This window comes from Bubalus bubalis, chromosome 10, assembly GCF_019923935.1.
Source record: "Bubalus bubalis isolate 160015118507 breed Murrah chromosome 10, NDDB_SH_1, whole genome shotgun sequence".
In the NCBI taxonomy this organism is placed as follows: domain Eukaryota; kingdom Metazoa; phylum Chordata; class Mammalia; order Artiodactyla; family Bovidae; genus Bubalus; species Bubalus bubalis.
Window position 1 is genome coordinate 65,088,893 of NC_059166.1, and position 25,008 is coordinate 65,113,900.

The window sequence follows — 25,008 nt, forward strand, 5'->3', positions numbered from 1 at the left end:
TTACTTTAAATATATCGTACCACTCTCTTCTGAAAGTGATAGTTGCTCAGTCGTGTCTGACTGCGTTTCCATGGACTGTAGCCCGCCAGGCTCCTCTGTCCATGAAATTCTCCAGGCAAGAATACTGGAGTAGGTTGCCATTCCATTCTCCAGGGGATCTTCCCAACCCAGGGATCGAACCTGGGTCTCCTGCATTGCAGGCAGGTTCTTTGCTGTCTGAGCCACTAGGGAAGCCCCCACTCCCTTCTGGTCTGCTGAAAAGTCAGCTGTTAGCCTTATGGGAGTTCCTTTATGTTAACTCCTTGTTTTTCCCTTTCTAATTTTAGTATTTTCTCTTTAATTTTTGTCATTTTAATTACTGTGTGTCTTGGCGTGGTCCACTTTGGGTTAATCTAGTTTGGGACTCTCTGTGCTTCCTGGTTTTGAATGTCTGTGTCCTTTCCCAGATTAGGCACGTTTTCAGCTATTATGTCTCAAATGTGTTCTCAACCTCTTTGTCTTTTTCTTTTCCCTCTGGAATCCTCATAAAGCAAATATTTGTACCCTTAATGTTGTCTCAGAGGTCTCTTAAACTGTTCTCATTTCTTTTTTTTCCCACATCACTGATTTCCACTACTCTAACTTCCAGCTAGCTGATTCATAACTCTGTATCAGTCTACTATTGATTCCCACCAGGATTTTTCATTTTAGTTACTGCATTCTTCATCCCTGGTAGGTAGTTCTTTATATTTGTTGACTCTCTGTTGTAAACTTCTAACTTCTTGTTCTGTTCATCCATTTTTCTCCCAAGTTCTTTGATCATCTTTATGATCATTACCCTGAATTCTTTCCTGGGTAATTGCCTATATCCACTTGACTTAGTTTTACTTCTGGACTTTATCTTGTTTCTTCTTTTGGGGTATTTTCCTCTGTCACCTCATTTTCTGTAATGTTTTTAATGTATCTGGTGGGTTGGGTACCTTTCCTGACCTTGGAGAAGTGGCCTATTGTAGGCGATGCTCTGTGTGTACCGGCAGCACACTCCCCTCTCATCACCAGAGCTGAATGCTCTAGGGATGCCCACTGAGCTGGCTGTGTGGTCCTTGTGTGGCAGGCTGACTGGTACGGGCAGTCTAGTAAGCTTGATTGGCCCCTGGCTGAGTTGGTTGCAGGCCCCGACTTCTGCAGAGGCTACTGGCTGCTCGTTGCCAGGGCTTAGTCATGCCATGTCTGGCTGTGGAACTCCAGGAGTCCTGGGGCTAGCGCTGGCTCATTGGTCAGCCAAGTTAGGGTCCAGGAGACCTCAGGCAGGGCTGGTGCCTGCCTGCTGGTGGGTGAGGCCAGGACCTGGGGCTCATGCTAGCCCACTGGACTAGCTGCTCCTTTTGAATATTCAGTTCCCACCTGGGGTCTTCTGTGGCTAAGCCTTCCTGGAGTTCTCTAACAGTGATCAGCTCTGGTATTCTCTTTTATTTTTGGATTTATTCAATGGAGGCAGCAAAAATCTTCATCCTCTTGAAACCAGTGTCAATTATCTGCCTTTACCAATAGACTGTGATATACCCGAGGGCAGGGGATTACTTTGGTTTCTCTAGATGAACAAAATGTGGGGCATAACTTAAATGCTAAGTATTTATTGAATGACTAATACTTTACATTTGTGTACATATTTTGCATTCACCCACATTCCCATTCATAAAGCCTGTTAGAACAGGTGGTATTATCCTGAATTTTCAAAGAAAATGACTATTTTTAAACTTCTTAATATCTATAGGCAAATCAGTTCCTTTTTCAAAGGGCTGCGTTACCATTAACAATCATGCGAAACCCCAGGGCACAGGATTTCCTTACTCCTAATGTATCATTAATGCAGTACTTGGATGCAATCTCAAAAGTGGCAGAATGATCTCTGTTCGTTTCCAAGATTCAATATCACAGTAATCCAAGTCTATGCCCCAACCAGTAACGCTGAAGAAGCTGAGTTGAACGGTTCTATGAAGACCTACAAGACCTTTTAGAACTAACACCCAAAAAAGATGTCCTTTTCATATAGGGTACTGGAATGCAAAACTAGGAAATCAAGAAACACCTGGAGTAACAGGCAAATTTGGCCTTGGAATACAGAATGAAGCAAGGCAAAGACTAATCGAGTTTTGCCAAGAAAATGCACTGGTCAAAGCAAACACCCTCTTCCAACAACACAAGAGAAGACTCTACACATGGACATCACCAGATGGTCAACACCGAAATCAGATTGATTATATTCTTTGCAGCCAAAGATGGAGAAGGTCTATACAGTCAACAAAAACAAGACTGGGAGCTGACTGTGGCTCAGATCATGAACTCCTTATTGCCAAATGCAGACTTAAATTGAAGAAAGTAGGGAAAACCACTAGACCATTCAGGTATGACCTAAATCAAATCCCTTATGATTATACAGTGGAAGTGAGAAATAGATTTAAGGGACTAGATCTGATAGACTGGCTGATGGACTATGGTCGGAGGTTCGTGACATTGTACAGGAGACAGGGATCAAGACCATTCCCATGGAAAAGAAATGCAAAGAGGCAAAATGGTTGTCTGAGGAGGCCTTACAAATAGCTGTGAAAAGAAGAGAAGCTAAAAGCAAAGGAGAAAAGGAAAGATATAAGCATCTGAATGCAGAGTTCCAAAGAATAGCAAGAAGAGATAAAGCCTTCCTCAGCAATCAATGCAAAGAAATAGAGGAAAAAAACAGAATGGGAAAGACTAGAGATCTCTTCAAGAAAATTAGAGATACCAAGGGAACATTTCATGCGAAGATGGGCTCAATAAAGGACAGAAATGGTATGGACCTAACAGAAGCAGAAGATATTAGGAGGTGGCAAGAATACACAGAAGAACTGTACAGAAAAGATCTTCAAGACCAAGATAATCATGATGGTGTGATCACTCACCTAGAGCCAGACATCCTGGAATGTGAAGTCAAGTGGGGCCTTAGAAAGCATCACTACAAACAAAGCTAGTGGAGGTGATGGAATTCCAGTTGAGCTATTTCAAATCCTGAAAGATGATACTGTGAAAGTGCTGCACTCAATATGCCAGCAAATTTGGAAAACTCAGCAGTGGCAACAGGACTGGACAAGGTCAGTTTTCATTCCAATCCCAAAGAAAGGCAATGCCAAAGAATGCTCAAACTGCCGCACAATTGCACTCATCTCACACGCTAGTGAAGTAATGCTCAAAATTCTCCAAGCCAGGCTTCAGCAATATGTGAACCGTGAACTTCCTGATGTTCAAGCTGGTTTTAGAAAAGGCAGAGGAACCAGAGAACAAATTCCCAACATCCGCTGGATCTTCGGAAAAGCACGAGAGTTCCAGAAAAACATCTATTTCTGCTTTATTGACTATGCCAAAGCCTTTGACTGTGTGGATCACAATAAACTGTGGAAAATTCTTCAAGAAATGGGAATACCAGACCACCTGACCTGCCTCTTGAGAAACCTATATGTAGGTCAGGAAGCAACAGTTAGAACTGGACATGGATCAACAGACTGATTCCATATAGGAAAAGAGTATGTCAAGGCTGTATATTGTTACCCTGCTCATTTAACTTCTATGCAGAGAACATCATGAGAAACGCTGGGCTGGAAGAAGCACAAGCTGGAATCAAGATTGCTGGGAGAAATCTCAATAACCTCAGATATGCAGATGACACCACCCTTATGGCAGAAAGTGAAGAGGAACTAAAAAGCCTCTTGATGAAAGTGAAAGTGGAGAGTGAAAAAGCTGGCTTAAAGCTCAACATTGAGAAAACTAAGATCATGGCATCTGGTCCCATCACTTCATGGGAAATAGATGGGGAAACAGTGGAAACAGTGTCAGACTTTATTTTTGGGGGCTCTATAATCACTGCATATGGTGACTGCAGCCATGAAATTAAAAGACGCTTACTCCTTGGAAGAAAAGTTATGACCAACCTAGATAGCATATTCAAAAGCAGAGATATTACTTTGCCAACAAAGGTCCGTCTAGTCAAGGCTATGGTTTTCCCAGTGGTCATGTATGGATGTGAGAGTTGGACTGTGAAGAAAGCTGAGGGCCAAAGAATTGATGCTTTTGAACTGTGGTGTTGGAGAAGACTCTTGAGAGTCCCTTGGACTACAAGGAGATCCAACCAGTCCATTCTGAAGGAGATCAGCCCTGGGATTTGTTTGGAAGGAATGATGCTAAAGCCTAAAGTCCAGTACTTTGGCCACCTCATGCAAAGAGTTGACTCATTGGGAAAGACTCTGATGCTGGGAGGGATTGGGGGCAGGAGGAGAAGGGGATGACAGAGGATGAGATGGTTGGATGGCATCCCTGACTTGATGGACGTGAGTCTCAGTGAACTCCGGGAGTTGGTGATGGACAGGGAGGCCTGGCGTGCTGCGATTCATGGGGTCGCAAAGAGTTGGATACGACTGAGCGATTGAACTGAACTGAACGTATTATTATTACCCATAACCTCCCTGTCCTTCCCTCCAGCAAGTCAGTCAGTGAAAGACTCCAGGCACTAAGGTCGTATTTTGATTTTAAAATGGCTTCATTTGTCTCCCTGGTCACATTTCCTCTCCAAATATGTACAGAAATCTCATTTATAAATCAGTTCTTCTGCAAGATAGTTTTCTTTGTAAGCTGCTCCGACCAAAGTGACAAAACAGTTATGAGAGTGAGGAGACGAGACACACGTGCTAGTTTTACTGCTACGTCTTCCTCCTCCGATCCCCAGCGCTAGAAACCACCCATGGCTGTTTCCAATAGCTACTTATTAAGCAAACCTCCAGGGCATTAATAATCAAAAGTCATTCATTTATAAAACCAAAAATGGTTAGGTGTAACAAGCCTCCTCCTATCACGGAGAGACAGGTATTTAGGAGGGTAATAATGAGTAGAGCGCAGCTGGCAGGCAACTCCAAGAGGCGTGGTCTTACTGAGAACACTCTTCCAGCCTGAAAATAGTGACTTGTGCACTGCGGTCTTCCCCCTCTCTTCGCTGTTTTCATGGCAGAGCCCTAATAATGTCATTTATAACCAGGTTTATTTTTACTTTATAAAATCAAATGTTTGAGTGTTTTAAGAATTGCCATTCTGAAGTTGAGAAATCAACCGAAGTCTTATTTGATAGGCCTTTAAAGAATATCCTTGTGCTTCAGCTATTAAGAAACTAAAACACTGGGGAACAGATGGACAGATCAACATTCTACAGCAACAAGACTCGACTAGTATAAAGAACAGCTCTGGGAGGGCAGCATTCTTGATGGCAGGGCAAGTGCCTCTTCCGAGACCAGCGAGGACATGCCCTGTGACAATGAGCAAGGTTGAACACAGTCTGAAAACTCGCTCCAGCCCTCAGAACTACCTCCTCTAAGAGCTCTTTGTAACTGCTCCTCTGTTCACAGTTTAATGTTTCCCCCCAATATTTTGGCCTTCTTCACAGACACTATTAGAAACTGAAGTTCATATAAAATTGAACATTACATGTCAGCATCTGCCTGTTTCCGCTGTTGACTGGGACCTCTCTCTGTGGGAGCAAAGAGGGGAGCTTAGTGTTGGAAGTAGCTTTTGTCACTGCTTTACCTCTAGGGAAACACGGTGGGAGGAGAACAGAATGAGGGAAGAGTTTTAACATAAGGGACTGTGAGATTATTTCTTAAGCATAACTCAGAAGATGAAAGTTTTTTTTTTTTTCCCAATCTGGGTGAAAGAGAAATCTTTATTAACAGCTGTTCTAAAAGGGAGGAGAAATAATTATGAAAGTATATTGGAAGCTTCTTACAAATGTTTTTTGGTAAAATAGGATCATGTTTCAACACACTCACTGGTGACAGTTATTGAAACAGCAAATGCAGCTCATTAAAAGGCGGTCAGGCTACAGACTCTGAGGGCAGAGTGAAAAGGGAGGCAGTTCCCTGCAGAAAAGGGAACCAGAGATATGCTAAGTGCCAAAAACTAGTTTTGAGCACTAGGTACTGAATAACTACTTGTTAGTTTGGCTGTGTCCAATTATGAAGAGGTTAAGAATGATTATTCCGTTGAAAATATTTTGTCTAGCTATTCTGATGAGAAAGATGATGTAAATAGAAGACCTATTTCCAGTGCATAACCAGATGAGCCTTCTATGTTAAAATTAATTTTTTTCTATTGAAAATAATTAAGAAGTACTAATATAATTTTTGCCTTCCCTCTGGACATTATATCTAAATGAACATGGGAGATGTACTAAAATGTAGATTTGTAGAACTCTGAAAGGATGAAAGCTAAACATTTCCTAGACTACTTTTGCTCCCATTAAAAAAAAATCTGAAAGTTTGGGTAAGGGAATTATAGCATCAATTAGGATATGAGTTAAATTTACCTTATTAAAATTCAGAAGGGGTGGGGTAGGGAGGGTGTAACTAGTGTAGGCTCATAGAACAGATGAAGAGCATTCGACTTACAGCAAGATAAAACCACACTGCTGTATTTCGTATTTTATTCAATTTTAATATGGTTTCCATTATTAACTTTTAAAACAAAATGATTTCCAGTTTAGAAAACAATGCACTGACCACATAATTCTTTTTTTATATACAGTTATACAAATATTCTAAATACACATTTTGTGTTCAAGATGATGGCAAATAAGATTAACTGTACAGTACATAAGGAAAGAAAATATTTTAAGCATATTTAGAAGCAATAGAAATGTCTATACAAAACAAGCAAAAATGGAATAAAATTTTTTATTTTTAAAGTATTGCAACAGGCCCACAGGTTTGTAACAAAAATGTCTTTGCACAGTTCCTCACAATGCCCCATTAATAGCTAAAGCAAGACAGCGGTTTTAGAAAATAATGTTTCAAAATGCTACACATGGTACTACTGTTTGCACAGTCTGATCAAAATAACAACTCTACTCTGAGTCAAGCAAAACCTAGAGGAAATATACCAAACAACTTGAAAATCATTTGTATAAAATTCATTGCACATTATTTTACTCAGTTGTTTGAAAAGTAAAAAAGTGTATTTACAAAATATTTCGCAGTCAAAATTATAAAGTGAATGAGTATCTCTAAGTAACACGTCTTGATACAGACAGTTCAAGGAAAACACGAATGTCTTTTTTTAAAGAGGTTTTCAGTGCTCCTTCCACAGGGAAGTAAATACGATCTACTCAAATGGATTTACAAGATGTTACACATACTGGAGCAAATTCAACATCGGCATTATAAAACAATGTTAAAAAGGTGAAAGGATGAGGAATTTGTACATTGTAAGAAGTGAGCTATTCAGAGATCAACAAATACGATTTTTAATTCAGTTATCATAAAAGTCTTCAGATAATAGACAGACAATGAACATACTTGACTCGATGAAAGTTGAAAAAGCACCATGCACAACAGTTTAGTGGTAAACACTGAAAAATAGCACCTGGAATTCTGTGATATTGACAATTTAAAACTGGTCTAGTAATTGCCGGAGATACGGTGCCTTGGATAGTTCTCTATTTACTCGGGAGAGCTTGTAAAGTACTGGGCAGTTCAGAGAAACACATGGGATATGTCGATCAAAGCAGCCTGTACAGTTCTTGCATATCTGAAAGGACAAGAGGAGTGCATCAAACCATAGGAAGGTTTCTGTCTCCGTGTGTAAACAGCAGACTTTTATAATCCTTCATGACCCACCACAAATTACTGGCACGTATTACAGGAAAGTTTCATTAGTTTTCATCTTTTTGAAGCATAGCCAACCCTAAGTTGAGATGTTTCTAAAGAATATTATTTCGCAAACCATAGAGCATGAAATTCCCTAAAGGATTCATTTAATCCCAGAAATCAACTTTCATTTATGGTAGAATCCTATTGTATTAAGATCCACAAAATAGGCTACCCAATTACCAAAGACTGGCTCTTAAATTAGCTATGTACACTGTTTTTTCAAGTTACTCTAACATTTTATATGCTAATCAAAAAAGTTATCCACTTTCTTATTTCAGAAGAGAAAATGCTAGTATGGGGGCGGGGGTGGAAATCAAAGATGTTGCAAGTAGCTGGATAGACCAATAGTTTCAACCCTGGCTGTACATGAGCTTAAAAATAGACTAATGTCTGAGCAAGGAATCAGGATCTTTGGGTGTGAGAGCTTAAGAATCTGTACATCTTAGGGCTCCCAGATGATGCTGATGTATAATGAGAACTGATCTAAAAGAAAATATTAAATCATAAGGCAGTTTTTAAAGAAAAGCATTATATCTTACCCAGTGATCAGATTTTAATATGTAAGGTCTCAAGTCACACACACCGTTTAAAAGTGGTAAAACATGAAAAACTTTAAAGAAAAAAACTTTAAAGGATACTAGTGAGGGCCCCAAGGGTTAAGAAAATACAGGCTGATTTTTAATGTGAACAGTTTATCCAAGTGATTTAAAAAAGGGATAGCAATTAGCTGCTGTTATACTAATTACCTTTTAAGAGAGAAATCAGATCTGCTCTAGTTAATTCTCTGGTCTGTATCTAATAGCTTCTGTTTTAGAGGCCTCACAGCGGGGGGGAAAAAACTCGTTCTCTGCCCCAATATTTTTCAGTCGATTGCAGGGCCCATTTTTCTCAACACCCTGGTTACTCTACCTGGTATTATGATACTGCCACAAGCGAACTGCTCAGAGCCCCGAACTTCAGTGTGCTTTCTGGAGAATGTGCTGTTCTCTTCTGAAGCCTTTCACCAATTAGATCTCTGCCAAGAGACTTAAAGCTACTTCTAAATATAGAATGTCTGTATCACAGCTCCATGTCCTGCAGCTACATCCAGGTGCCAGAACAAACTGATAAATATTTATGCACTCTGTGCTTGTCTGATAAATAAACCAGGATGGAATTACTTGTCTCGCTAAACTTAATGTTTAGTTTCAAGATCCTTTACTGGTGATTTAAACTCTGAACAGGTTATGTTTAAAACTTTAAACACCACAACCTAGAAATTTATTTTTTAGCAGATGCTTAAGAAAACAAACAAACAAAAACCTGCTTTACTATTTATTGATTCTTTTTTGTTATCCTTTGGCTTACTTTCTAGATTTTTGAAAAATTTTCAGTCAGATGCTTAATTTTGTTTATGTTTATAATTAAATGTTTAAAGTGATGAATTTTTCTCTGAGATCTGCCATGGCTGTCTAGAATCTCGTACTGTTTGTTTAATAAGTGTTAAAATTTCCAAATACAAGGATCATTTTGTTTTCTGAGTTTACTAGCTTTATAGAATTGTATTGATGAAATGTCTGTAATATTTCTACTTTCTGAAGTTTATTAAGGTTTTCTTTGTAGTCTAAGATATGGTCAATTAACATTTCATATAAATGTTTTCCATAACTTGAAAGATATATTCTCTAATTATTAGGTTGGAGAGTTTGATATATATAATCAAAAGGTTTACCTTATAATGTTTAGATCTTTAGTAATTGTACTTATTTCTGATCACTTGTCTTGGTATGAGAGCTGTTTACTAATGTTTCTGACAATTTCTTATTTTAACTCCTGTAATTTCTGCTTTGTGAGAATTCCTACAGGTTATTTATGTACAGGAGACACACATTTTAATTATCTTAGGAAAAAAGCAATCCTAAAGTTAAAATATCTCTTTAAAGATGATGAACCACCCCTTATTTATGAATAGCATTACTTTTAAAACTGCATTTTTATAAGAAATGAGACCTAATATTGAACGAGGGTTCTGGTTAAACTGATGGCACTTACTAGCACAGTGTATGTTGCTGGGGGCAGAGGACAGGTCCAGGGAGCTGCCTCGGACTCAGGAGCTCTGGAGGCCCTGCCAATGTCTACACCTTCTACTAGAAGCCAACAGGGAATTTTCTAGGAGGGCAAGTTGCTGCCATTGGGGTAGGAACCCAAAAACCACAAGTTAGGGACACCTGGTGACTAGTGGTGACTAGTGGTGACTAGTGGTGACTAGTGGTTGTACCAACTACAACCACCACTTCGTGCTGGTGCAAAAACTGGGACAAATGGGCTAAAATTGGTTGGTAATCACTCCAGTGACTTACTGCTGCTTTAACTGTGCGTTCAGCAAGAAGCTGTTTCCTCATTTAATACATATGTATGACCACCACCAAGGGCTGGACTCTAGCTAGGGACAGCTGTCTCAGAAGTGAGAGAAGGGCAGGGCCTCAGTCCTCACCTGCTCTCTGGTGAGGAGGCTCGAGCCACAGTGCTGAGAATGGACAGGATGGCAGGGGGATCAGTGTGAGGCTGCTGCAGGAGTTTAGGGAGAAATAATGGTGGTTGGACTATAGGATGATAACAGAAAAGAAGCAGAAAAGTTCTTATTTCTTTAAGAACTAATTAGTAGATGGATGGGGAGAGGGAAAAGTCAATTTATCATTTCAATAAGCTAGGTTTCTATGGTTGCATCAATAAAATCATACCTTTCAGATGCTACCATCCTTAATGAAACTCATTTACTGCATTCTGAATGACTAGCTATATACACTATGTAACTTAAAGAGTTTTCTGCCAATGCAGAACAGCGGCTAGGATGGTGCAGAGGAAACAGTCTCTAACAGTCTGTAATTTTGCTTCTATAAGCATACAAGTTCTGAACAGCCTAGTCTCCCCAGAGATGGCTTCTGTCCTGTTGCCCTGCGTGGCAGCTAGGAGTGTCTTCCTAGGAGGCTGTGGACACTCCGACTTGGTTCAAAAGCCTCTTTGCCTTGAAGGGGATGGTGCGGAGCCTGGCCTTTACATACTCGTGGCTGGGTTACTTTAGAGCAGATGAGCTGCTAGCAGCGACTGTAAGGAGAGTTCACAACAGAAGAGCTAGTAGGGACCTACGAAAGAGCATCAATTTGCATTCTGAGAAATCTGGGGCCAGGGACACAGCCTATACTATGGAGTCCAGACTGAAAACCCGATGTCCTTACTATCAGCTGGATTCATTTTCCACTGAGTCACACTGCCTCTCAACTATCTGGTTGGCTTTAAAACATTTCAATAACCTTATATGTTGCTCATCTAAAGACAAAACAAACTCTACCACAAGATTGTTACTCTTGCCTGAAAGCTAAACATGTAACTTGAAACATGAAGGTATAAGGAGATACAATCAGTCATTAAGAACTGCAAACATTCCAAGTTGACTAGCAATTCTCTAAGAAAACAAGATTTCTATGAGAATGGTAAGTGATATGGGAGACAAAGCAATTAGTATTTTCTTTTTTTAGAAATACTGCTATAAAAGAAACTGGATGGCTGGACAGTGTAGTTCTATGGTTCTAATAAACACAATTAGTTTTTAGTAGTTCAATTATGCTATTTTCAGGATTTTAGAAGTTGATTAACTTAGAATCCTTACTCCACTTTCACATCTCACACTACACCTCCCTCAGGAGTTGACTACATTTCCCTGAAGACTCAGACTGCTTGGGATTCTGAGTCTATTGAACAAGGCTGTACCTTTACAAGTCGCTCCTGTTGACGTTCCAACTCTCGAATTTCTTGGTTGAGGATGACGGCAACATGCTGAGGCTGGCTGCGACATTTACTGCAGATGCCGTGCTGAGTCAGGTCATCACACACAGGACAGTGTAAGGTAGTGAAATATTGTGCAATAGTGCCTTTCCGCCCTTCAAGTTCACTTCGAGAGGAGCTGGTGGCCTTCTGGATCTATGTAAGCATCAATTCAGAAATAAGTCTAAGCCAGCTTTATAGCAGAGTGGCTCTTCTCAAGCTAATTACAGGATCACTAAGGCATTATTTCCCGTGTTCAACAAATACTGAATAGCTACTATGTATCAGGAATGGTTCTAGATAATGGGGCTTTAGAAAAGAACAAAGTCCTTCTTTTATAGCTTAATATCATCAGATATGTTGTTTTATTTTCCTTTTTTGGGGGGAGGAAAATGGTCTCAGAAAGGTACAAACTTCCAGTTGTAAATAAGTCATCAGGATATATTATACAGATTAGGAATAAAGTCAATAATATTGCAGTAACTTTAAATGGTAACAGATGATAACTAGATTTTATCATGGTGATCATCTCATTGTCAAACCACTATACTGTATACTTGAAACTAATATCAGATTGTGTGTCAATTGTACCTCAATGAAAAACAAAAATAGTTTCTTGTCACTCGGTTTTTTTGGTTGCAATATGTAGATGTATGAAATTATAGGGGCAAAGGAGATCAGGGAGGACAAAGGAGAAAATCCAGGTTGAGAGTGGATACTGTTTAAGACTGCACAGTTTTGGCCATGGAAGCAAGGTAAAAAGTAACCTGTTAGGCATTAAGGTGCAAAATTCAAGCAAAAGTAAACCTGGAACATTTCAAATGAAATTAGATACATGTCACCTAAGCTTCCTTCTTTGAAGTTGATAATGTTTCAGAGATCTGTCTTCTGATACTCTTCACACTGAAATAACATTATCCTCTTACTATCATACCCTTGCTGCATTCCCCTGGTGTCTTACAAGTCACTCTGCACCAAAGTTATTAGGTTAGCCTTTTATAAATGGCACTCCTGCTGCTGATGCAATGAAAAACACTGATAGCTCTGTGGAGTAGAGCCAGGGCCCAGCGTTACGGATGCTGGCCAGCACAGACTGAAGCACAGCTTCCCCCTCAGTTTCCCAGCTGCTTCTTTTCCTTGAGGCCCTAAGTGCGTACTGAGAAAAACAATTTAAGTATTAAACTTATATCAATTTTCCTGAATACTCTCAGGCTTTCATAGTCTGAGCAAATGACTCCAGCAGACCTAATTGTAAACATCAGATAACAACTGCTACTTTCCTAGAGAAATGTATCCCTGATTGTTACAGAACCACAAACTGTTCCTTCCGAGTTCGGATGGGGATAAACTAAGAAAAAAGGAGTTCAGGCAAAACTCCCTTTGGCAAGATTTCACACTGCATGTTTTATTTTAGTAAAATGACACTTTAATATTCTTTACTCTGGTCTCTACAGAACTATGTCTAGCTACTAGAGCTTATATATTTCTTAAATACCCATTTTGAAGGAATTTCTGCTTTCATTTTTATTTGCTGTTTGTGATATTTTATAGTTAAGTGTTTACCACTGAAGTAGTTGTGGGATTTATTTTAATCTTCTATAATTTGGCTAATCTGACAGAAGCTGGGAAGGTGTTTGTAAAAGATGAAACCAGAAAAGTATAGCACCTTTGTTGGTTTAGGATAATAAAGGATTTGCTCTGCTCTGATGGCATGTAAATAAAATCTTTAGTTCTACTGAAAATGTTAAGTGAATTCTCTATGGAGTCATAACATAGGTACTGTTTAGTAGGCTTACCCGTGGTAATTCATGATACCAGCTGAAGACATCAATACCAATAAGAGAGAAGATTCTTGCCAGGGGTGGAAGGATTTGCTTGGTGATATAGTAAGTGGCATTCAGTCTCAGAGTTGGGTCCTGCAGGACTTCCACTGGGCGCCTTACTAGTTGGATAAGTGGTACTCCAGGGGCTCCATAAATGATGACATATGGTACTCGCTCCCCAACTCGAGGCTCAGAGCGCCGATCGTAAGTAAGCATTTTCCTATTTAAATCCAAATAAAACAGTCACTCAAAGACTGTCATGGAAGGCATCTCTCCAGAAAATGAAATGAGAATTAAATAATGAAGCCATGAGAAACTGACAAGGGGAACCTTCAAGGTAGTTTAACTCTGACAGCCATGTACACTTCACTTAGCACCAAGTGGATATGCTCTAAGAGTTTAATCAAACTTACCCTGTAAATTACTGTTACCTGGAGAACAGTATGAGTTGGGAGATACCAACTAGCTTAAATTAACTATCATAAATCTAAAAGATAAGAGAAAATTTAGCTGATCAGCTGATCTCCTTCTAGAATGATACCACCTTACTGCTGTGGTAGGATCAATATTAAGGACTACCTATGATTCCAATGGAGAAGGAAATGGCAACCCACTCCAGTGTTCTTGCCTGGAGAATCCCAGGGATGGCAGAGCCCTGCCGTCTATGGGGTCACACAGAGTCGGACACGACTAAAATGACTTAGCAGCAGCAGCATGATTCTGATATAGGAAAAACAATCACTTCCAGCTCTGTAACAGATTACAGTTTCACTGAATCTAGTTTTTGTAGGGAAGGCCAGAAGAGGAGCTCTTTTTTCTACTTCAGAGCTTGCAGTATTTGGGGGTCACCCACTCATGTTATTAAGGCTTCATGTGGGCAGGAGAACAGACAACTGTGTATCTGTGCCTGTGGACTAGGTCTTTTCATCTACTCCAAACCATTCAGAATCCCAGGACCACACTTCCCAGGTACTGCGGGCTGTGCTGTTGTGCGCACCATTACCTTGTAAGTTCCAGGGCTGGCACACAGGCACCGGGTTTGTAAGAGGCACTTCCTCTGTATTCCTTGGCAAAGATAAAATCTTGTATGCTGGCCTTTCCTTCCAGAAGCTTCATACATTGTCGTTGAACATATTGTTTAATTAAACTTATATCTCTTGTTTCAAATAGCAGCTTCAGAGAACGCTCAAGTATCTTAAAAAGAAAATGGATATGCTCGTAAAGGTAAAATATCCTCTAATATATTTCATCACTGCTGTTACACTTTCACTTACATAACTACCAGAAAACTTCCTGATCTACCTAAACAATCTGCTATTTACAATGACTGGATAATAAAAAATTATTGAAAATGGAAATTATTTGGAGATTTAGCTTGCTATTTCTAAAAACAGAATTATGTAGTTTGAGGAAAATCATATTGGAATGACATGCAGATGAAATGTTTGCTGTGTGTGATGAGCAGCATGAAACATTTGTCTTATATAGCCAAGAGCACAGTAGGCAAAGAAAGCCAGACATGATTTTCATGTATTATTTTTTATTTACTCTGTTATAGAAAGAGTTGGATTCAGGTGGACAGAAAGAAGTTTAAACATCACCAAGCAGTGAAAGAAAAGCCAGTCTTTTGCCTTTTTATAATGTCAGTAAATAGAAACTGTGACAGAATTTTCTGTGCTACAGTATTTCTACTGGAAAATGACTGACATACAGTGGAATGAATTTAAATTAGTTCCAGGTGAAAGCTCTGTATCTTATTTTGAGTACTGGAATCCATACGTATTTTACACAAGTTTGCTAACTTAGCTAAGGTTCCATTTACCATTCTTTCCTCAGAGAAAGAATGCACTGGATAGTATCTTTCCAGAAACTAGTATGAAATATATCTCAAATTTATATGTTACATATATGACATATAGGTTGATTACTGTCAATCTTCTGCTTTTAATGCTCTCATATGATATAAACGGAACAGCACTCTACACACTTTTTTTGCTTTGAGAAAACCTTTATTGCACATTCTTGAATTGTTTGTATAAACAGCACACGAAACAAAGATTTATGTTCTGAGAATCCCTGAAGCTTCTAATCAGCAGTCTGCAAGGAATTGAGACTTTGGTTTTGTGTCTTTTTAAGGCATACATTTCTCATTTATTTTTAAATTTTGAACATAATTTGTTTTCCAAAATATTTTTGATGTCCATTATAAAACTTCTCTACCATGAAACCACAGTTCCTGATCCTGAAAGGCTGCTCTTTTCTATGAGACTGCATGTGCCCCAAAGGGACCTGGTGCATCATGCACTTTTCACAAAGCTGGGCAAGTACTAATAAGTCAATCCCTGTGGGATCAAATATCAAATATTTGGAATGCACTTTGATTTTCATAGACATACAGAATACTCTTTCAACTTTGTCCTTTAATACGACACAGGAAAGGAAAAAGCCTATACATGAGTACTAAAAAATCTGATCTTCTCCAGAAATTGTAACAGTTGTCCTTCAGAACCAAATCTGTGACTGTTAGATGATTTTTTCTTTTCTTTCTCATTCTCTCTTTTGAAAGTGAAAGTCACTTAGTCATGTATGACTCATGAGACCCCATGGACTGTAGCCCACCAGGCTCCTCTGTTCATAGAATTATCCAGGCAGGAATACTGGAGTGGGCTGCCATTTCCTACTCTATACACACTGAGTTTTATGACAGCATTAAAAGCATAAGAGATTGACAGTAATTATTTTTGGTTTGTTACAGAACAAATATGGGCCTGAATAAAGAATAAAAAATACTATGACTAAAATTACTGTGGTTGAGAAATGTGGGTAATTTATAGTACCAGTGTCCAGAAATCTTCCTAACTTGTATTTGGTAACCCAAGTAAACAATTTCAGTTAATCTCAGATGGATTATTTTACTTATGAAATTTCTCTGTTCACTTTCTCTTCTTTATCCTGCTTCACAGCTTTTGGGTGTTGCCACATGATAAAGTATCATATCAACTCTAGATGATTAGGCAGGAAATTTTTATCAAGTTCAAGTGTTGCTTTTTAGCAACTGTGTAAAAGGTAAGGACTTAAATAAGCTGCTTTCATTAGAAATGAAACTCAAAAAATCATACAGTTTCTCTTTTACTTAGACATAGTCATATAGTCTATACAGTTCTTCCACTTAGATATTTGCTTAAGGATGTTTACCACTTTCTTTGCCACTTATTTCTAAAAGATGAAAACCAGACAGATAAAACTTACCTTAGAAACAGCAGGGCAGGAATCTCTTCTCACTGTTTCTATTCCTTTTGCATCAAATACTGGGTCCTTTTGATCAAGTGTTTCATACATGTAACCCACATATCTCTTTTTTGTTTGTAAGACACAGGGCAAATATACCTGTGATGAAATTAATAAAATGTCTCTCTATAAGCACTTTTCCCCCAACCACAAACATCTTATTTTTATATGCCTTTTTCTCTCTCTAACCAGATGTCAATTTTAAGAAAATTGTAAATATGGCTTAGGGCCCAACAAATTCATGAACGATACTTGGAGGACAGAGCGCACAAAATGAGTTGTCTTTACTTGCACTACCAATTCTGCTCCTTCCTCAGCTGACACTGCTTTCAGAGTCAACCGTATCTCTTTAAAGAATTAAAAAATTTCAGTGACACCTACATGTGGCACAAATTAAAAAGTTACAAGAGAATATACAATAGTCTACCGTCCCCTCCATAGAGGAATCCTTTGTTACTGATTTCCTGTATGTTCTTCCAGAGATATTCTAAGTAAACGTACTTATACACATAGGGTAGCTTACCTTCCACCTCACTCTGCACTTTGCTCGCTTCATTTGGTAATTATCTTGGAGAGAATTCCATTCTCAATAGAAAGTTCATTTTGTTTTGTAGCTACATAGCCGTCCATTTTATGAGGGTATAATAAATTTTGTAACCAGTTACCTACTCTGCATCATTTAGGATGTTTTCAATTTTTTGGAATTACAAATAGTGTTCCCGTGAACAACCTTGCATGGATTAATCCAAAGGATAAATTCCTTGAAGCATAATTCCTGGGTGAATGGGTGTGTGTCTCCACCCCTTTTTACATTACCAAACTGGTGCTTTCTTCTGCCCCAAGCTGTATCAGTAATCACATTAAATGTAGGTGGTGTAAAAAGTGTAAAAATGGTGTTAGAAAATGTGAAAAGAAAATGTAACTTGTAAAAAGCAGTAATGATCAGATTAGATCCCATCAAAGAGATGCGACAATATGCTTTCTACTAGAAATCTATTTTAAATAAAAAAGAATAGAAAGGTTAGAAAAAAAAATACGCTTGTTAATACTAATCAAAACAAAGCTGGAGTTGCTATATAATATCAGAAAAAGTAGATTTCCAGACAAGGGATATTATCAAAGATAAAAATATCAGTTCATCAAGGAGATAAATAATCATAAATGTATATATAGCTAATAAGAAACCTTCAAAATACATGAAATATAAACTGGCAGAACTAAAAGCAAGAAACAGGCAAATCTGTGATTGTATTTGATACTTTGGCCCTCTCTCCTAGAAACTGACAAAGTCAGCAAAATTGTTACTGTTGGCTTCAACAACACTATTAATTAACCTAAGTGTTACTGTAGACCATTCCACCCAATAACCAGAATACACAGGGATTTTCAAGGTCACATGGGAACATGCTGGGCTTCCTAGGTGGTCCAGTGGTTAAGAATCCACCTTGCAATGCAGCAGACATCGGTTCCATCCCTGGTTCAGGAAGATCCCACATGCCACAACTCCAGAGCCTACGCTCAGGAGCCCACGTGCAGCAACTACTAAAGCCTGTGCACCACAACAAGAGAAGACAACAAAATGGGCAGCCCGCGCACTGCAACTAGAGAGCAGCCCCAGCTGGCCGCAAAAAGAGGAATCCTGCATGGTCACAGCAAAGACCCAGTAGAGTCCAAAAAAAAAAAAAAAAAAAAAAGAGACCATATGCTAGACCAAACAATTAACTTTAACAAATTTAAAAGCACTGAAATTATATAGACTATGTTCTTTCACCACATGGAATTAAAATTAGTAACAGAAAGATATCTGAAAATATTAAATATTTGGAACTTAAACAGCACACTTCTAAATAACCTATAGATCGTTATGACTGAAGCACAAGATTCCCAGGTAGCTGCTGCTTCCCTGGTGACTCAGTGGTAAAGAATCTGCCTGCAACGGAGGATACTCAGATTTGATCCCTGGGTCAGGAAGACCCCCTGGAAGAGGAAAAAGCAACCCACTCCACTATTCTTGCTTGGAGAATCCCATGGACAGAGGAGGTTGGTGGGCTATAATCCATGGGATGCAAAGAGTCGAGCATGACTGAGCACACACACGTATGGGAGTGCCTAGGGGTCCTGCAAGGGAATCTGTAAGAGGAGCCGGCTTTCAGCTGCCCTGATGGAGAAAAAGGAATACTAACTTTATGAACAGGGATTCCCAAGTGGCACAGTGGTAAGTTTGCCTGCCATTGCAGGAGATGTGGGTTGGATCCCTGGTTTGGGAAGATTCCCTGGAAAATCACATGGACAGAGGAGCCTGGTGGGCTAGCAGGTTGATAAAATTCATCAGTGAAGCAGTCTAGTCCAGAAATTTTATGGGGGAGGGAAGATTTTTCAATTATAATTTAAATATCTTTAATAATTCAGGTTCTCTTCTCATGTCAGTTTTAAAATTTGTGATTATCAATGAGTTTGTCCATTTCTCTGAAGTTACCAAATTTATTGGCATGAATTATTTATACTTCGTTGGTTGGATCTCCGTGTAGTCCAAGGGACTCTCAAGAGTCTTCTCCAACACCACAGTTCAAAAGCATCAATTCTTCGGTGTTCAGCCTTCTTCACAGTCCAACTCTCACATCCATACATGACCACTGGAAAAACCATAGCCTTGACTAGACGGACCTTTGTTGGCAAAGTAATGTCTCTCTCTGCTTTTGAATATGCTATCTAGGTTGGACATAACTTTCCTTCCAAGGAGCAAGCGTCTTTTAATTTCATGGCTGCAGTCACCATCTGCAGTGATTTTGGAGCCCAGAAAAATAAAGTCTGACACTGTTTCCACTGTTTCCCCATCTATTTCCCATGAAGTGATGGGACCGGATGCCATGATCTTTGTTTTCTGAATGTTGAGCTTTAAGCCAACTTTTTCACTCTCCACTTTCACTTTTATCAAGAGGCTCTTTAGTTCCTCTTCACTTTCTGCCATAAGGGTGGTGTCATCTGCATATCTGAGGTGATTGATATTTCTCCTGGCAGCCCTGGGATTTCTTTGGAAGGAATGATGCTGAAGCTGAAACTCCAGTACTTTGGCCACCTCATGCAAAGAGTTGTCTCACTGGAAAAGACTCTGATGCTGGGAGGGATTGGGGGCAGGAGGAGGAGGAGGAGACAACAGAGGAGGAGATGGCTGGATGGCATCACTGACTCGACGGACGTGAGTCTGAGTGAACTCCGGGAGTTGGTGATGGACAGGGAGGCCTGGCGTGCTGCGATTCATGGGGTCACAAAGAGTCGGACACGACTGAGCGACTGAACTGAAATGATTTTGGTATCTGTAAACTCTAGTAACATCCCACCTTTTACTTTTGATATTGATAATTTGTTAACCCTTGATCATTCTAGCTAGAGGTTTAACCATTTATAGAACTTTCTGAAGAACCATTTCATTAACATCTACTCTTTATTATTTCCTTCCTTTGGGATTAGTTTGCTTCTCTTTTCCTGTCTTGTTAATCTACAAACGTGAATCACTAATTTTAAACAAATTTTTAATATAAGCACTTTAAATATATAAATTTCTCTCAAAGCACCAGTTTAGCTTCAGATTTTGATATCTTGTGCTTTTATTATTTTATTTATTTATTTATTTATTTTATTTATTTATTTTTTATTTTTTTTTTTATTATTTTATTATTTTGATATCTTGTGGTGGTGGTGCCCAGTCATGATTCTTTGCGACCAGGTTAAAGAGTGTCTTGAATGCCAAGCTAACCTGTATATACTAAAGTAGGGGGATGAACCTCCAACTCATGAGGTCAGCTTTTTTTTTACCCTGTCCCCAAAGCAAAGACAATACAAGCAGAAAACAAAAACAAAAACAAAACCACTACAGACCAATATTCATGAACATATGCATCACAATTCTTAACAGATGGTTTGTTTTCTTTGAGCAGTTGTACAGGTTTTGCTTTTATGTTTAGGCCTATAATCTATTTCAGGTAAAATCTCATGTCCACTGTTAGTTTCTCAGGACACCATGCTCTTCACTTTGCTACACAGGCTGAATGTCCACAGCATCACATTCTCCCAGAATAGTCCTGAGCTGTCAGCTGAGGATCCAGACATTGTGGAGTAGAGACATGCCATCCAGCTGTACCCTTTCTGAATTCCTGGCCCATAAAATCTGGGAGCATAACAAAATGCTGCTTGTTTTATACCATGAAGTTTGGGGCTGCACATTGATAGTTAAGTGGAACAGTCTTTTCATTTCTTTATATCAGATATTACTAAAAAAAATTTTGTGAAAATGATACCAAACTAATGGAAAAATACTTTAAATTTAACACTTTCACAGACCTGTATACCCTGAAAATGTATTAAGAAATCAGAAATCTCTAGAAGGTATGCGAATTTTATAAGTCATTTTTAGTATTACGTTTCTCTTACCTTTTCAAACTTCAATTTCACTGGTTTAGGATTGGTAGCAGTTACAGCTTCAGCAATTTCTTGCCCAATCTTAAAAGACTGCTCCTTAGTGGCTCCTTTCAGTAGCACAAACATACTAAGAGGATTAAAAATAGAGTAGGGTAATAAGGAAGTTGCAACAAATTCTCATCAATAGTAATTTTCCTGCCTAATACTATAATACCAGGGAAAACCCTTCCCCTTACTCTTCCTTACTAAGTTGTTTCCTGTCTGAGCTTTCTTATTTTATCACCCTTGCCTTGTGTACCCATGATATATCTTGTTACAGATCCTTAAAGTATCTCATGTTTCTAGTTTAGCTACACACAGACCAGTTAGCACAGCTGCCAAGAAGGTCCTGAGTCATTCCTATACATTTACGGCTTTTTATAACACACAGTTATGTCAGTCACAAAATAAAAGATGTGATTATAAAGAAATGGAAAATTTACTTGTGATATGGGAGATTTCCTTTCAGAACCACCCAACTTAGAAAAGAACACACATACATAAAACTTGTTCACCGAAGAACAGTCAGAAAACACCAAAAGGCACAAAGAGAACAGCCACTTATAATCTCACTGCTCAGATCAAAGACACCAGAAAATCTGTATATCTTTTGTGTCCATCTGTAAATCTTTTCTCATTTGGGATCACAGATCATAAAGTTTGATAGCTTTCCCCTTTCATTTAATAGTGTATTATGAACATTTCCCCACGTTTAGTTCTTTTACATTATTTTAAGAGTTCTGTATTTCAATGTATGGATATTGTCATTAAATTTTTTTCTAATATTTCATATGTAATAGTAAACATGGCACACACTCTATGTCCTTTTTTTTTTTTTCTATGTCCTTAGAATAAATTCCTAAAAGTGGAATTTCCAGATAAATGGTATACACTAAAAATATTTTCTGAAAGATAATGTGAAACTGAATTCCAGAAAGCATATTTTTTTTTTTTGCAGAAAGCTATTTCTGATGTATAATCCCACCAGTAGTATATACAGATACAATTTGCATATAATGAAATGAATATACTTTAAGTGTATAGTTCATGAATATTGACAAATGTATAAGACTTGTGATGGGCTGAACTGTGTCCCTTAAAGTCCTATTTTGAAACCCTAACCCCCAGTACCTCAGAATGTGACTGTACTTGGAGACAGGGCCTTAAAAGAGATGATTAAGTTAAAATGTGGCTCTAATTTAGGTGGTTAGGGTGAGCCTAATCTGGTATCCTTGTATGAGGAAACTAAACAAAGAAACACCAAGGCTGCACGTGAACAGAGGAAAGGGCATGTGAGGACAAAGTAAGAGGTGGCAACCTGCAAGGCAAGCCGAGAGGCTTCAGGAGAAAGCACACCTACTAACGCACGCCTCCATCCTGGGCTTCAGCCAGAACTGTGAGAGTAAATTTCTGTGTTTAAACCACCAGATCTGTGATAGCCCTAAAAAACTAATACATCTGTATAACTACCACCAGAGTCAAGATATAGGACATTTTCATGACCCCATGGAGTTCCCTTGTATTCCTTTGCAATAATTCTCTATTCCACTTTGGATCCCAGGCAACACAATCTGCTTTCAGTTACTATAAGTTTGCTTTTTTCAAGAATTTTACATAATATACAAAGCTAATATACTTATGTCGAGATTCTTTTTTCAACATAATTTTGAGATAGACCCATACTGCTGAAGTAACACTGGTTCCTTTTTAATGCTGAATAGTATTCTATTATGGATATGTCACATTTGTTCATTCATCCATTGATGAACATTTGGACTGCAGTTTTGGACCATCAATAAAACTACAATGAAGAGCTGCATCAGGGATTTATGTGGACCGAAGCTTTCATTTCTCTTAGGTATATATCGAGAGTAGTACTGTTGAATCATATGCTAAGGGTATGTTTTAGTTTAGATGTAAATACCAAACTTAAAAAAAAAACAATTATTATACTTAAAACTAAGCTGTGGTAAATGAAATCAGGTAAATGGTTGCCTGGGGGTATGGGATGAAAACGAGGGACTGACTGCAGTGGAGCGTGGCAGAACTTCAACAGGGACAGAATGTTCTGTATCTTGAGTGGGGTGGCAGCTGATTATATGTGTCTATACATTTTGTGTGCTGAACTATATACACTGTGTACTTTGTTAAAAACTGTATCTTGATAAAGCTGATAAAAAAAATTAAAGTTATAAATACTTTACATGTTAAAAGTTATTACGATAGTATATATATGTATTTGAGATTTTACCTAGCAGTGTCAGTAAGTTTACTTGAGTTCATCTATGCTCTTTTGGCCATTATAGTTGAAGCTAAGCTTCAAGGGAACTGACCAGGATTAATGGGAATTTTTGGTCACTTAACAGAATTAAGGTGACTAGCCTACAAAGAGAGACTGTCTTAAAGGAGTGGTTGTCATTTCACATGGGATGGAGAGTTGAGTGGAATATTAGAATCACCCAGGAGGCCTTTTCTCAATTACACGAAGATTAATTTCCTGAGGGACTTTTTGCTCTAGTTCCCCAGCACCGTTCTGCCCTGGACGTGTATGTTGTCAAACATCCTTCCCTATCCTGCCTGAGAATCACTACTAGAGAGAGCTTCAATAGCTGATGGAAGTAGGTCTGTCCCACTAAGGTGGGACAAATATTGTTGAGAACCACAATTATATCTGCTCTTGAGAAAGAAACACCCTTTCTGACAGAGTAATTTTGATGCTTTGGTAACTGGTCTCCCTTAGCTAGACTCCAAGATTCATAAAATCAGCAGTCTTGAAATTGGAGGGAGCCAATGGTCATTCATCATCATGTATCAGATGTGGTCTGATGATAGTCTGAGAGAGGCTCAAGTGACTTTTTGATGGCCATGCAATCAGTTAGGAGCATAGCTAGAAAGAGACTCCACATCTCACTCTTGGTAAAGAACTCTTTCCTTCCATCAAGCCTTCATCTGTTATCCCTAGAGCAGTGCTTCTCACTATGGTATCATTACTGTCTGCTCCAAAAAAAAAAGTTAAAAAAGTAAATTTAACAAGAGAAAGTAATCAATAAGGAATAAAATATTGTTCAGTACAGCTGATCTTTGTGGGGCCCAGATCCACCACACTATCTAAGTTGTTTGCTCCTCAAAGACCGATTTGTATTCTGTTGGGGCAATGTTACTACCGTTGAGAATGCATGCCCTAGAGTAAAGTGTCCTCATTCAGTATATTTCAGTAAGCATTACTGGATGAATCAGACAGTGAATGGTGATCAAAAGTTCTAATGATACTGCCAATACATTTCATTGATTAGAATCATAAAAAAAACCTGTGATATCTGATGTAGTAGTGAAAGTTGCTCAGTCACGACCGGCACTTTATGACCTCATGAACTGTAGCCCACCAGGCTCCTCTGTCATGGAATCCTCCAGGCAAGAATACTGGAGTGGGTAGCCATTCCCTTCTCCGGGGGATCTTCCTGACCGAGGGATCGAACCCTGGTCTCCTGCATTGCAGGCAGTCTCTTTACCGTCTGAGCCCTATGTCTTACTAGTTGGGTGATCTCAGACACACTTCTTAACCCAGAGGAATCTGCTCCTAAGGAGCACCTGAAAATGGGCCTCCTAGGGTTTTCTTCCAGCTACATGGAAACTCTGACCCAAAAGTCCTCTTCCAGCCTGACATTCTAAGTCTGTGTTTTTTGATTTGTTTGATTTCCTAAAAATCTTAAAGGCTAAACAACATAAGTATAATCAGAATCATGCCAATTTCTGATTCTGGGTGTGTGTTGTCAACCACTGACATTTAAGACCCTGAATTAAATTCAGTATTTTAAAGTTTTTCTCCTCTTCCCTAATTATTTTGTGAGGAGCTCTGGAAAACTGTGTCCTAGTAATTTTTATTTTGCTAGACCTCTCAGCAGAAGTGGTGTTATAGAGCAGTAAAATACTCAAAGTGAGGAGTG

At 38.7% G+C, this 25,008-nt stretch overlaps 1 protein-coding gene across 8 annotated transcripts in view; it reads right to left on the reverse strand.

Moving 5' to 3' along the window:
* Positions 1 to 6,455: 6,455 nt before the first annotated feature.
* Positions 6,456 to 25,008, reverse strand: part of REV3L (REV3 like, DNA directed polymerase zeta catalytic subunit) — a 175,455-nt gene continuing 156,902 nt past the window's right edge. For 6 of the 8 annotated variants that reach the window (XM_025295022.3, XM_025295024.3, XM_025295021.3 and 3 more), the window contains 6 exons: positions 21,038 to 21,152; positions 16,571 to 16,708; positions 14,325 to 14,515; positions 13,295 to 13,541; positions 11,445 to 11,654; positions 6,456 to 7,575 (listed from right to left, as the gene is read on the reverse strand). In XM_025295022.3, coding sequence (XP_025150807.3) covers positions 7,435 to 7,575; positions 11,445 to 11,654; positions 13,295 to 13,541; positions 14,325 to 14,515; positions 16,571 to 16,708; positions 21,038 to 21,152 — 1,042 coding nt within the window. In that variant the 3' untranslated portion in view covers positions 6,456 to 7,434. Of the gene's footprint in view, positions 7,576 to 10,170; positions 10,245 to 11,444; positions 11,655 to 13,294; positions 13,542 to 14,324; positions 14,516 to 16,570; positions 16,709 to 21,037; positions 21,153 to 25,008 lie in introns of all 8 variants that reach the window. The other 2 variants (XM_025295023.3, XM_025295025.3) reach the window with 2 other exon arrangements.